The 14,083-nt window shown below is 40.1% G+C and overlaps 1 protein-coding gene across 2 annotated transcripts in view; it reads right to left on the bottom strand.

The window, feature by feature from the left end:
- Positions 1-2,096, bottom strand: part of MYLK3 (myosin light chain kinase 3) — a 59,541-nt gene extending 57,445 nt beyond the window's left edge. Inside the window, exon 1 of one of the 2 annotated variants that reach the window (XM_007167643.3) lies at positions 1,886-2,096. In XM_007167643.3, the coding sequence (XP_007167705.2) occupies positions 1,886-1,939 (54 nt within the window). In that variant the 5' untranslated portion in view covers positions 1,940-2,096. The remainder of the gene's footprint in view (positions 1-1,885) is intronic. The other variant, XM_007167644.3, reaches the window with a different exon arrangement.
- Positions 2,097-14,083: the final 11,987 nt, after the last annotated feature.

Genomic DNA, 14,083 nt, shown 5'->3' with positions numbered 1-14,083 from the left:
TGTCAACGGAGGCCCAAATGATTCAGCAGGCAGGACCCTTAAGAAAGTGGACCTGGGGCTTCCCTGGTGGCGCAGTGGTTGAGAATCCGCCTGCCAACGCAGGGGACATGGGTTCGAGCCCTGGTCTGGGAAGATCCCACATGCTGCGGAGCAACTGGGCCCGTGAGCCACAACTACTGAGCCTGCGCGTCTGGAGCCTGTGCTCCGCAACAAGAGAGGCCACGATAGTGAGAGGCCCGCGCACCTCGATGAAGAGTGGCCCCCGCTTGCCGCAACTAGAGAAAGCCCTCGCACAGAAACGAAGACCCAACACGGCCATAAATAAATAAATAAACCCAAGGTTAAAAAAAAAAAAAAAGAAAGTGGACCTGGAAAGTCAAGCAGAGACATTTAGACCCAAAGGAGCAAGATAAAGGGACAACAATCCTGTGGAATGTTTTTAGGTGGGAAACAACATGATAAAATTAGTGTCTAAGAATGGACGGAATGATTACCTAGGGGTAGGACGGATTGACTCAGAGGGGACACAAAGCCACTTCTGGGATGTTGGAGGTGTTTTATAGCCCGGGTGGTGGTTACATTGGTTCATGCCTATGTGCATACAGGTCTGCAGTATTCAATTCAAAAGGCTGTAAGATTTGTGCAGTGCGCTGCATATAAACCATGCCTTAATCAAGTTCTGTTAGTATGAAGAAAAGGGAGGAAGGGGGAACCGATGGATGTGACAGCAGAATGCAAATAGATCAGGAGGGCACAGGGTCATCATCTGCACAGACGGTAAGATCAGCAAGTGTTTACCAGTTCTGGGATGTATGCTGTTGCCAAAACACGGGAGCGCTGAGGAAGTGGAGTGACATTTGAGAGAACAAGTCTTTGAAACTCCTTTCGCAAGTGCTGACTGAAGCTCTGAGGCCCTCCTTCCACCGCCCCCATGCCCGCAACTGAAGCAGGACCCCTCCCCACTGTAGGCCAGACACTCTAAGGATCTGTGGTGTTCCACCCAGATCCAATAGGTGAAGGCTTCAGCCCAACAGCAGGTCGCAAAACAGCAAGTACATACATTAGACTCCCATATTTGTTTAAAATATATATATATATATGCCAGTATGGTTAATTCTGCATGAGAGAATTGCAGATGATCTTTCTCTTCTATATTTCATTTATATAATTATTCTAATTTTTAAGTGTATTATTTGTGTTATTAAACAAGTTTGTTTTTCTATAGTAGTCACCATTCACCTGACCCACAGGAATTATTCTAGACAGACAATATGCACCAGAGAAAGGTTTAATTAACCAAGAACAGAGTGACAGACTACCTCAGGAACCCAGCTAGCAGAAAGCAGCATTTAATAACCTTATAGGGAGGTCAGAGGTCAATTGCTTAACCTTAAATGAACAGAACAAATGTATAGGTAACAGACTCAGGACTCCTCAGAAATAGCAGACCTCCAGGGGATAGAGCAACGATTCCTCTTTGCACTTTGTTTTTTAAATAGATTTTTGCCTCCTTCCAACTTGGGAACAAAAGTTCCAGACTCCACGTGCAACTCATAAACTATACAGGAGAATTAACTTGGGAATTTTTTAGAGCTAAGTTGGCAAACATCTGGAAACAATCAACAACCACAGCACTCTCAAATGATTTGAGCCAGAAGTATTACTAATCACAGCAATGTTTGAAAACAGTCTTGAAGTCTGAATTACACATGCAATTCCCCCAAACCTGCACAAAACCAAAGACAAATCCATGCACTTAAAATTGTTAGTTTTTATTATTGTTTGATTTTGGTCAGACTCTAAATGTGTTTTCCGGAGGGTCTACATGCCCCTAATGCACCTGCTGAAAACACACACACACAGTAAGTTTACCATCTGCACTTACATACCACCTTCCATCCATGGATCCTGAGTGGTCTGTCAGAAATGTTGTTTTCATAAGTCCCCAGTGAGATGCGTAAATATTGTTCCCTCCATCTTATATGCAGATAAACTTAAACATGGGGGCAGCTAAGTGGCTTGTCAACAGTTATAACCCAAGACAAAATCCATGCAAGCCACCCTCCGGTCTCCCTTCCTCTTCTGACCCTGCCTTTGAGCTTTCTTGTTGGCCCTGGTTTAAATCATGCACGCAGGCCATTGTTTCCCCGGTGATGGAGGTGGCATTCTATTTCCTGCCCTGAATCTGGCCCGGGGCCCTGGTGGCACCGCATTTAGCCACAAGTGCATCAGCCATGCGTGAGTGGGGACAGCTGGGCTCCTTGGAAACCTAAGTGGCATGTGTCAGCTGGTACCAGCCTGCTAAGAGCCACTCCAGGCCACCCTGCTAACTCTTCCATCACTAGCCCAGAGCAATCCATAATGAAGGCAATGACGACTCCCCAGGAGCTGGATGAACAAATGGGAACAGCTCAAAGGCAAACTCTCTGGCCCGGCTTCAGTCCAGCCCTCAGGGAGCAATAATCCTTCCATGCCTGGGAACCAGGCCCCTAGACAAGTCCAGCACTCCCTCTGCTTATTTCTATGGACAAAGTGTGATGGTCACAGATTACATTCCTAACAGGCAACTGAATTTACACTTCCAGTTTCCAGCTGCAGTGTTTATTTTTATGGTTCATTAATTAATGTGTCCTGGAATGACCATTCAGAATCACCTCCAGAAAAATAAAGTCGCTGGGGCATCCACGAGGTAATGAGTTACCACCTGAAAAGTTTCTCTGGTGGCTGCAGTCACTCTTAGAAATTAAGGGTGGAGATTGTTTTGTGAACTCTCTGTCATTTGGTCAATAAATGCCATATACTGTCATTTTTAATTAATTTCAACTTCTTTGTTAACCTTACTGGATGGTCGTGTGCATTTATGAACTGGAGGCTGGGTTAAATGCCCTTCCTTCCCATGTGCTCCCGAAGCACCCCGTACATATTCCTCTCAGACCCTGCGAGTGATAATAGCTCTCTGGAGCATCTACCTTGTGCTAGGTAAATGCTAGCACTTTACTTTTTTTTTTTTTTTTAATTCTAGGTATTACCACTAATATCCTCATTTTACAGATAAGGAAACTGGCCTAGAGAAATCACAAAGTCACCTGTGATTGCCATAACAAATTACCACAAACTTAGTGGCTTAAAACAACAGAAACATATTCTCTCACAGTTCTGACGGCCAGAAGTCTGAAACCAGTATCACTGGGCCAAACCAGGTGTCAGCAGGGCTGTGCTTTCTCCGGGGGCTCCAGGGGAAAATCATTCCTTGTTTTTATCAGCTTCTGGTAGCAGCTGGCATTTCTTGGTTTGCGGCCGATCACTGCAGTCTCCTCCTGCAGTGATCATGGGATCACACTGCCTTACCAACTCTTCTGTGTGTGTGTCAGATCCCCTGCCTCCCTTTCATGATGATATATGTGACTGTATTTAGATCCCACCTGGATAGTACAGGATAATCTTCCCATCTCAAGGTTCTTAACTTAATCACATTTGCAGAGTCCTTTTTCACCATATAAAGTAACATGCACATGTTCCAGGGATGAGGAGGTGAATACCTTTTGGGGGGCCATCATCTAGCCTCCCAGCCACTCACGTAGTAGGTAGGGCCTTCAAGTTTCTCTTCTCACGTGCTCATGAGGGTTCATTGGCTGAGTGCTGAATGTGTAGCACAGAGGTCAGAGCTCAAGCTTTGGTGCTAGGCAGGCCCAGGTTTGAAGCCCAGCTCTACCACTTACTGTGTGACTTTAAGCAAGTACCTTAACCTCTCTAAAGCTAATATGTGGGATTGTCTTGAGGATTAAATGAGATAATGAATGTGAAATGCCTAATACAACAGTGCCTAAACATAGTTTAGTGCCTGGTGAATTTGTTAAAAGCAGAGTGTAAGCTGGAGTTCTGACCTGCCAGAACTGGCCATGCAGAAGGATTTCTGCTCTTCAGAAGTGGAGAATGTGACCTTTCTCTAGGGCAGGTGTGGATCTGGGTCCCCAAAATGTGTATTTTTGTCATAGATATTCTTATCATTGTTAGAAAGAGGATTCATTTGGAAATTAACACTCTGATGATTCTCTTGAGGTTAAACTGATTCCAGTTTCAAGACCTGTAACAAAAAGAATGAACAATAAATCAAGAGCTTAGAGCATGGTGAATAAACTAAGAAAAATGGCAGGAAAGAGTAGGAAAAGAACAGTAGGAAAAAAACAAGAACGTTTTAAACCTGGGCATTTGTTATTAGTATGTTTGAGAGATGACACGCAAGCTGGTTTGCCTCCTTAACTCTGATCAAAATAAATGTGATCTGATTCTGTTCCATTCATTAACTGGGGTAGGATAATATGAATTTTAATTAAGAAGTTTTAGTACTGTACCTCTAAATATTATCATATATTATGATCTGTTCAACTTGCTATATTTCATTCAGTCAGGTTTTTTCAGTTTAATCCACCGGGGTTCTTTACAGATATGACAAGGATTTCTCAATTTGAGTGGAAAGCATGCTAAGGGACAATGAAACAGGAAAGTAGTAGATTTTGCCTCTCTGAAAAAGAAAAACTACAAACTACTTAGATGTCAACTGGTAGGGGAAAGAATGATAGCTCTACATCTACTGCCATGAAAAGCTATCCAAGACATATGGTCAAGTTAAAATTCACAAAACAACATAGAAAACTTGATCGATCTAAATAAAAAAGACAAACAGCCTGATAACCAAACAGATACAGATATATAAATACATTAGCAATAGTCAAGGATATATACCTAGTTATTAACAGCAGTTACTTCCTGGGAAAAGAGCAGAATTGCGTTGGGGAAAAAAAGAAGGGAACAGCCAATTTCCCTTTATAGTCTACATGATTTTTTATTTGCATTTTTATAAGGAGCATGTTTTTATATATTACTTGTACACTTTTTAAGCAATAAAAAATAATTTTTTATTTTTAAAATAAAGCAATAAAAAATAATAATTTTTTATTTTTTTATATTTTAATTTTTTATTTTATTTTAATGTAACCATTACATTAATTAATAGTTCTTTTGCTAGAAATATTATTTGTGGGGTAATAAACAGTAAATGTGTATTGTTGCTTTTTATTAATGAACCAGACATGCTCTCTCTGCCTTGACTCTTTGTACTAAAGGAACAGAAGTACAAAAGGAATAAACCCATACCTGAAGGAGAACAGAGTAAGGAGGTATTACTTGGGGATGAGATAGTTAGCATTTATCTGGAAGCCAGAAAGTTGATGGAAGAGGGTTAACAGGTAAAGGATGCCTTAGACAGCCAGCCCAGGACAAGCTATGAGGCCTGCAGGGGAGGGCTGCCAGTTAGCCTGGAGAACAAGCTCTAAAGGTGGATCAACTGTACCCACCTGCTTTTCTCCACCACCCGCTTCCACCCTCCAGTCCCTCCCTCATACCCAGTAAGTACAGGCAGCTGGCATTTATCCTCAGGCAAAGGTAAACAAACAAGTTCCTGATAGCTCTTCTTTAAAGAAATTAAACAATTCTCCATATTGGAGAATCTAAGGTTTTTAGTCATCAACTTCATGTCTCACAGTAAAGTTCTCATTCTGGCCATCAGGTGGGCTCAGCCTAAAAATGAGTTCCCACTCACCTCCCCCAACTCATGTCCAGAGCACCCAGTCAGAATTATCACTGGAGAGATGTCACGCCAATTGCATGGAACTTCTTTCTTAAATATGACCAGATAAGCAAAGATCACCAAGATATTAGCAGATCCAGCAGCTTGAAAGGGAAAGACCAAGATATATAAACATGAAAAACAAATTCTGGTGAAAACAAAAATAATCAGGGAATAGAAGAAAACTTGACTCAAAGAGATTTAAGAAAGATTTTTATGAAGAAGATGTTGATTTGAAAAAAGAATAATCAGAGAAGTGATTAGAGATTTAAAATATGATAGCAGAAATAAAATGTTCACAAATCATAACATAAAGTAGAGGAAATCTCCTAGAGCATAGGATAAAAAGAGAGAAAATGTGAAAGAACAGATAAAATCCGAAAGTCCAAGGTTCAGTAAATGGAGTCCCAGGAGAAAAGTATAGAGGAAAGGCTGGGAGTGGGAGGGGAGGGATGAGTGAACTCCAGCCATTTTCCCATCTTTGCATCACTCATTTCCCGGGGAGCTCTAATGGGATTCCCATCATGACTGAGGGGTAGTATGCTCAGGAAGGGGAGTTGAGGGTGGCCAGAAAATGGCAAATGGCTATCACTTTCTTAATGTGCCCTGATATCACCAAGGAAGCCAGGGCCATAGCTTCTGTTCCTGTGGGCACTTGCATTCTAGGGATAGCTCATCTGAATCACTGAAAGAAACGTTAAAATCCGGGCAGGGTGAGCAGAGTCTTTCAGCTCATCACTAATGACCTGCCTTCAGGCTAACATCAGTACACCTTCTTTGGATGTGATTGTTCAGTTACTTACAATTGCACCCAATTCCCCAGGATTCAGCTCATGTTTCTCCATCTTGTTTACAAGGATATCATAACTTTTTCCAGTGCCCTGGTCTACAGAGTGAAGAAGGTACCTCTTGGATAAGTACCTGGCTAGTAAACATTCTGCCTTTTCCAGGAAAGCCCCTAACGAAGTCAGTAGACTCCCAGCAGCCATGTCTGTACTATGGGATTCTAGTCCCTACTCAACTGGTCATGACTGACTGATCCAAGAGTAGATTTCTGATCAATTCGAAACAACTGGTTTTTCCATTCTAGAAAGTTGAAAATTGGTCTAGTAAGAGAGATTCTGGAGACAGTCTTTAGGTTTCAACCTACAGAGAAGGGCCATGAATTCCCATAAATTCAAAAAGACAGGGTCGAAAAAAGCCAAAAAAACCCAAAAAAGGCCACAAGTGAGAAAGTATAAGACAAAAGTCTCAAAAGTATGGTTGTCAAGAACCAAGAACTACAATATAGGCAAAGGTAGATTAACTGGAGACTTTCAAACCTCAGATGAAGAAACGGAATCCATTAGACAGGGTTAGGGAAGCAGTCGAGGCTTAGAATTGAAAGATGGGGGCATGGTAAGAACTCTTAGGAAAGGAAACTTTTGAATTAGCATTTTGTTCAGAAAGAGGTGGTAAGGCCAATGAGGAGAGCATAATAGTCAATATAAAAGCCAATCAAGGGGCTTCCCTGGTGGCGCAGTGGTTGAGAATCTGCCTGCTAATGCAGGGGACACGGGTTCGAGCCCTGGTCTGGGAGGATCCCACGTGCCGCGGAGCAGCTGGGCCCGTGAGCCACAATTGCTGAGCCTGCGCGTCTGGGGCCTGTGCCCCGCGACGGGAGGGGCCGCGATAGAGAAAGGCCCGCGCACCGCGATGAAGAGCGGTCCCCGCACCGCGATGAAGAGTGGCCCCCGCTTGCCGCAGCTGGAGAGGGCCCTCGCGCGAACCGAAGACCCAACACAGCCAAAAATAAAAATAAATAAATAAATAAATAAATAAGAAAATCCTTTAAAAAAAAAAAAAAAACATATGTAAATAGTAAAAATCATGGGCTTCCCTGGTGGCGCAGTGGTTGAGAATCTGCCTGCTAATGCAGGGGACACGGGTTCGAGCCCTGGTCTGGGAGGATCCCACATGCCACGGAGCAGCTGGGCCCGTGAGCCACAGTTGCTGAGCCTGCGCGTCTGGAGCCTGTGCCCCGCGACGGGAGGGGCCGCGATAGAGAAAGGCCCGCGCACCGCGATGAAGAGCGGTCCCCGCACCGCGATGAAGAGTGGCCCCCGCTTGCCGCAACTGGAGAAAGCCCTCGCACGAACCGAAGACCCAACACAGCCAAAAATAAATAAATAAATAAAAAAAATAAAAAATAAAATAAAAAAAAAATAAATAAATAAATAAATCCTTTAAAAAAAAAAAAAAAAAAAAAAAAAAAAAAAAAAAAATAGTAAAAATCATTACTATTATTTAAAAAAAAAAAAAAAAAAAGCCAATCAAAACGTAAACAAAATATTTTAATCCAAAATTTGAATACGAAAAGAAAAACTGCAACACACTTAAAGAAGATACCAGCATCAATCAGGAAGGTTAAGACGAGCACTTGGCTTTCTGCATTTTTTGTTTTAATTTTTTTTTTTGGCTGTGTTGGGTCTTCGTTGCTGCGTGCAGGCTTTCTCTAGTTGAGGCGAGCGGGGGCTACTCTTCATTGTGGTGCGCGGCCTCCTCATTGTGGTGGCTTCTCTTCTTGTGGAGCACAGGCTCTAGGCACACGGGCTCAGTATTTGTGGCTCGCGGGCTCTAGAGCACAGGCTCAGTAGTTGTGGCGCATGGGCTTAGTTGCTTCGCGGCATGTGGGATCTACCTGGATCAGGGCTTGGACCCGTGTCCCCTGCAATGGCAGGCGGATTCTTAACCACTGCGCCACCAGGGAAGCCTGGCTTTCTACATTTCTATGTAACATACCCAACACAGTTAAAAAAAAACAAGTTCTGTCTACTTAAATCTCCTACTATTTTCTAGATGATGTCTATGCTGCCTTTGGCCAGTCGCAATAATATTAAGCTATTTGAAATGTATTTCCCTGTTTCTCTTCCATCCAACAAGATGTTGTATTTCTGTTGTGAAGTTGGAGTCACACTGACCTAGCTTTGTATACAGTCTCTGCCACTTCCCAAGTATGTGACCTGAGCAACTTTCTTGAATCTTTGAGCTTCATTTTCCTCATTTGTAATTATTAAACACAATCATACATGGAAAGCATTTGGCATGGTGCCTGGGACATAGTGAGTACTCCATAAATGGTAGTTCTTTTCTATTGTTTCTGCTATTGTTCCTTTTATTTGCACTCAAATGCTGGCACTACCATAAAAGACATAAACAAATGTACTCAGATGTGTTCAACTGATTCTTTTGTTACAAACATGTTTGACATTTTTAAGTGTGCTTTATATTTCTACAGCCTCAAAATCACACTTAAAACTTTTAACCCTGAGCTTCCTGATGAAGGTCAGAAGTTAGTTACATTTAACAATATATTTAGCACCAAATTTATATAGCTCTCGGGTTGTAGCTTTTGAGTTAAAAGAGGCACCTGGCAAACTTGTGTCAGAGCTGCCTTTGCTGGAGCAGAAGCAGATGCTCTCAATAATGACGCGTGAAATTTCGAAAGTGAATTTCTCATCTGCAAGTCTAATTAGCAACCGAAGAGTGAAGGTGTTTTTGTTTGTTTTGTTTATGTTTTGTATTTCACTGAGATAAAACTTTCCAACCCAAAGAAAAGTGAAGTCTAACAGGTCTATAACTGGAGCCTTGGGAGTCTCACACACAAATCACTTCCAATTAGTCTAGTCAACCATTCTTTTCTGGACATTTGCCATATAGAAACAAAAGGAGAACACTGAAAACAGCCCAGATACGTGGGAAGCAACTTGGAATCACTGTCTGCTTCATCTATTACAAAGAAAGATCTGCCACATATGTCACACCACTGTCATAGAAACACGGAAAAATTTTCTGTGGAGCATTTTCTAGATATGTTAGATATAAAATACCAAATGAATATCTAAACTCCCAGAAGATCTTTGAAGAACAGACAGATTTGAGCTTACAGCTCTCCCGCAAAAACCAAACAACCCAATTCAAAAATGGGCAAAGGATGTGAATAAATATACAATAGCCAGTAAGCACATGAAAAAGTGTTCAATATCACTAGTCATTAGGGAAATAAAAATCAAAACCACAATGAGATACCACTTCACACCCATTAGAATGGGTACTATTTTTTTTTCTTTTTGGTACTATTTTTTTAAAAAAATGAAGGAGGAAGGAAGAGAGAAAGAAAAGAAGAAAAACAAGTGTTGGTAAGGATGTGGAGAAATTGGCACCTTTGTGCATTGCTGGTGGGAATGTAAAATGGTGCAGCCATTATGTAAAACAGTTTGGTGATTTCTCAAAAATTAAACATAAAATTACCATATGATCCAGCAATTCCACTCCTAGGCACATACCCAAAAGAACTGAAAGTAGATACTTGTATACTAATGTTCCCAGCAGCATTATGCACAATAGCCAAAAGGTAGAAACAACCCAAGTGTCCATCAACAGATGAATAAACAAAATGTGTTATATACATACAAGGGAATATTATTCAGCCTTAAGAAGAAATAAAATTCTCATTCATGCTACAATATGAACCTTAAGTATTATTCTAAGTGAAATAAGCCAGATACTAAAGGACAAATGTATGATTCCACTTATATGAGGTACCTAGACTAGGCAAATTCATAAAGACAGAAAGTAGAATAAAGATCACCAGGAGGTGGGGGGAGGAGAGAATGGGGAGTTATCGTTTGATGCGTACAGAGTCTCTTTGGGATGATGAAAGAGTTTCAGAAATAGATAGTGGTGATTGTTATACATGATTGTGAATGTACTTTATGACACTGAATTATACACTTAAAAATGGTTAAAATGGTAAATTTTGTTATGTAGACTTTAACCACAATTTAAAAAAAACATAAATCCACCTCAACCCACATACAACTAAAATAAGACATCTAAAGTCCTTGGGCCAAGTATAATGCCACAAAAATGTTCGATAACTACATCTGGCAAGCAGCTCAGCCCAGGAATGTGATACCATAATAGCATAATAAATACCAAAAGGCTCTGAAGCAGATTTCTCTTACTGGTTAAAACAGATGGAATTTTTTCATTAAAAAAAAAAGAAGAAAAATATTAGAGCTTTTTGATGGTTATGTTGTTAATAGATTCTGAACAAAGATTAGTTCAGAGACCAAAGAGATGGCATGTGCTTTATCACACATCAGGAAAACATGTATAATCCGACTCTAAAGTGTTTTCTATTGATAGCAACTGGTTAAAACCAATATGTGGCCTTTTTGTACATTTTAAAACCTGAGAATAATTATGAGGTAAATAATAGAGGCAGAACACTTCTACTTTCAGCCAAGATGGAGTAAGGACTGGATTTACTCTACTATCAGTTTTTTTTTTAATTTTAGTTGTGGCATGCGGTATCCTTTAGTTGAGGCATGCGGACTTCTTAGTTGCGGCATGCAGACTCTTAGTTGTGGCATGTGGACTTCTTAGTTGTGGCATGCATGTGGGATCTAGTTCCCCAACCGGGGATCAAACCCAGGCCCCTTGCAATGGGAGTACGAAGTTCCACCCACTGGACCACCGGGGAAGTCCCTACCCTACTATCTGAAACAACTAAAAATCTGGACAAAGCATATGAAAGAACAGTTCTCAAGACGTTAGCCATCAGGCAATAAAGGACAGTGATGCATGAGAGATGGGGAACAAACAAGGTGAACCCCATGATTGCTCCAGTTTCCAGAAACCCAGAGAAAAAGTAGAATGTATTAAGTAGAGACATGGAAGATATTAAAAAGTCTTAAAATGAAATTCTAGAAATAAAAACTACAACATCTGAGACGATAGATACACTGGATGGAATTAAAGGCAGGTTAAATGTTGCAGAAGAAAAGATTAGTGAACTTGAAGACAAAGCAATGGAAACTATCCAAAAAGAAATTAAAAAAAAAAAAAAAAGAGAGAGAGACTCTAAAAAAAGCAAAGAAAGAAAGAAAAGATGAGAGCAATAGTGAGATATGGGACTTCAGGAGGCCTAATATGTGTATAATTAGTCTCCAAAGGAGAGGGAAAGAAATAATGGCCAAAAAGTTTCCAAACTTGATAAAAACTGTAAATCCACATATATAAGAAGCTCAATGAACACAAAGGATAAGAAAAATCACTCCTTGTCATTCAGGTTTCAGCTAAAATGGCACCATCTCAGAGAAGCCTTCCCTTACCACCAAACCTTAAGTAGCATTATGGAATTATCTTGTCTTAAAAATTGTTTACTTTTCATTGCATATCCCTAACTCCTCCCCTCAGTATAAGCTTCACAAGGACAGGCCCTTTTCTGCATTCTTTACTAGAACACATAGGCACTGTGTTCCCAGGACCTAGCAGAACACCTAGCATTGAGAAGGTACTCAATACATATTTTATGGGTGAATGAATAATTTTATCCATTCCTAACCTTTAGTAAAGAATTCCTGTTTCAAAATCCTTCTCAAATGATCAAAACCATTCTTTTTGCATTCCCAACATTTCTTTTTGCTCCCAGATTGATATAATGTTGCCATTGAACAATAAGGCATCTATTAGTACTAATTGTCTTTGCCTAAAAGTAAAGTCACCTCACCATTTCTCAAGGAATGACCTATGAGAAAACAGTGCTTCCAGGCCAGATTGACTCCAGGCAAGGCTCTGGCAACACTGCTGCCAAGCTTGACATCCAGCTTTCCAGAGAACATATTCTCAGCTCTCCAGTAGAACATCATTTCCATCAAAACAGTGGTTTACTGGACAGCTATTATAGGCAAACATTTTACACTTTATATACATTATTTATTTAATCTATGATGAGATTACGGATAAGGCAACTGAGGCCTAGGAAGGTGAAGTAATGTACCTAGTCACATGACTAGTAAGTAGCAGAATATAAACCTAAGTCTGTTTGACTCCAAAATGTTGTTCTTTATACAACACTGAGATGAAATTTAAAGTGTTATGAAATTGCGGCTAAGTATCAAACAGCATACATCTCTGTAGGAGGGATATAACTTCCAGTCTGCTTTCCATCTAATAAAATAAAAAAGACCAAATTAGTAGCTCAATCACAGAGCCTCTACTATTGTCTGAGATGATAATCAACTACAAACACTTGCCTCAGCCAAGGTATTTTCTCTTAAAGCTAGGAAGATTTAAACACCTGAAGTCTTGAATAAAGGAAAATTATTTTACAATACTTCATGTATCAAAGATACGTGACTATATGAAGAAAATGAAGTTTCTACATTCTAGAGGATTGGTTGAAGGGTAACAGAATACCTTTCATTAACTTTAAGATGTACTTTTTCATTTTTCACATTTCAGCATCTCTGAAATTCATGTGCATCTTACAATCAACCATCACCCAGGCAGCAGTTTATGATGCGGCTATCAACTTACATGAGTGAATTCAGCCATAGCCATTCATATTATCATTGCTTCTATGTCTAAATAAGTCTAAAATAACTTTTTTACAAAGTTGTTCAAGATATATTTTTCCTTTTTTATGGAGATATAATTGACATATAACATTGTACAGTTTAAGTTGCACAATGTGTTGGTTTGATTCATTTATATATTGCCATAGGGTTACTACAGTAGTGCTAGCTAACACCTTTATCATGGCACATATTTATAATTTCTTTTTTTGTAGTGAGAATAGTTAAGATTTAGTCTCTTAGCAATTCTGAAGTTGTAATACAGTATTGTTGACTATAATCCCTATGTTGTGCATCAGATTTCCAGAACTTATTTATCCACTAGTTGTAAATTGGTACCCTTAAACAGCATCTTCTCAGTGCCCCCACCCCCAGCCCCTCGTGACCACCATCCTAATCTCTGTCAAAATAACTTTTTTTTTTCTTCCTTCCCCTCCCGCATTCCAAAATAACTTTTTTTTAACTTCATGCTGTTTTACCATTATTGGGGTTTTTTTCTAATAATAAGAACAATTTATATACTTTGTGAAGAAAAAAAAAACCACTTCAGAATATACAGTAAAGTGAAAAGAAGTAAATTGACATAGCACTGTTGATAGGTAACATTTTCCACAATTTTTGCACAGGTGCATATATATGTGTGTATATATATGTGTGTGTGTGTACACATAAAACTGGAAAACACATACATACATACACACTGTAATATTACAACTATATCAATTAACTAATCTATACTTTTCACAATATCATCCTATCAGATGCAGGTTTGCGTTATGCATTTCTAACCTGGCAACAAGTTGTGAACATTCTCTGCATCAGTAAGTGGCTTTCCCCAGCGTGGTTTCTAACAATGACAGATTCACTCAACATGTGCTGCATCCCATTTAAGCAATTCCCGGTTATTGGGCATGTATAGGTTGTTCCATTTATCTGTCCCTGGCAATGTTGAGATGGGGCATATCTGATGGTCCCATGGCGTCGGATAAGGAAGTGGAGGAGTTGGAACCCTCCTTGCCCATCTGGTCTTGTCTTCTATGTCTGAGGTGGATGA

The sequence above is a fragment of the Balaenoptera acutorostrata genome, chromosome 19 (genome assembly GCF_949987535.1).
Source record: "Balaenoptera acutorostrata chromosome 19, mBalAcu1.1, whole genome shotgun sequence".
Classification (NCBI taxonomy): Eukaryota; Metazoa; Chordata; class Mammalia; order Artiodactyla; family Balaenopteridae; genus Balaenoptera; species Balaenoptera acutorostrata.
Note: the sequence above shows the minus strand (reverse complement) of the source record. Positions and strands in the feature narration are given on the sequence as shown.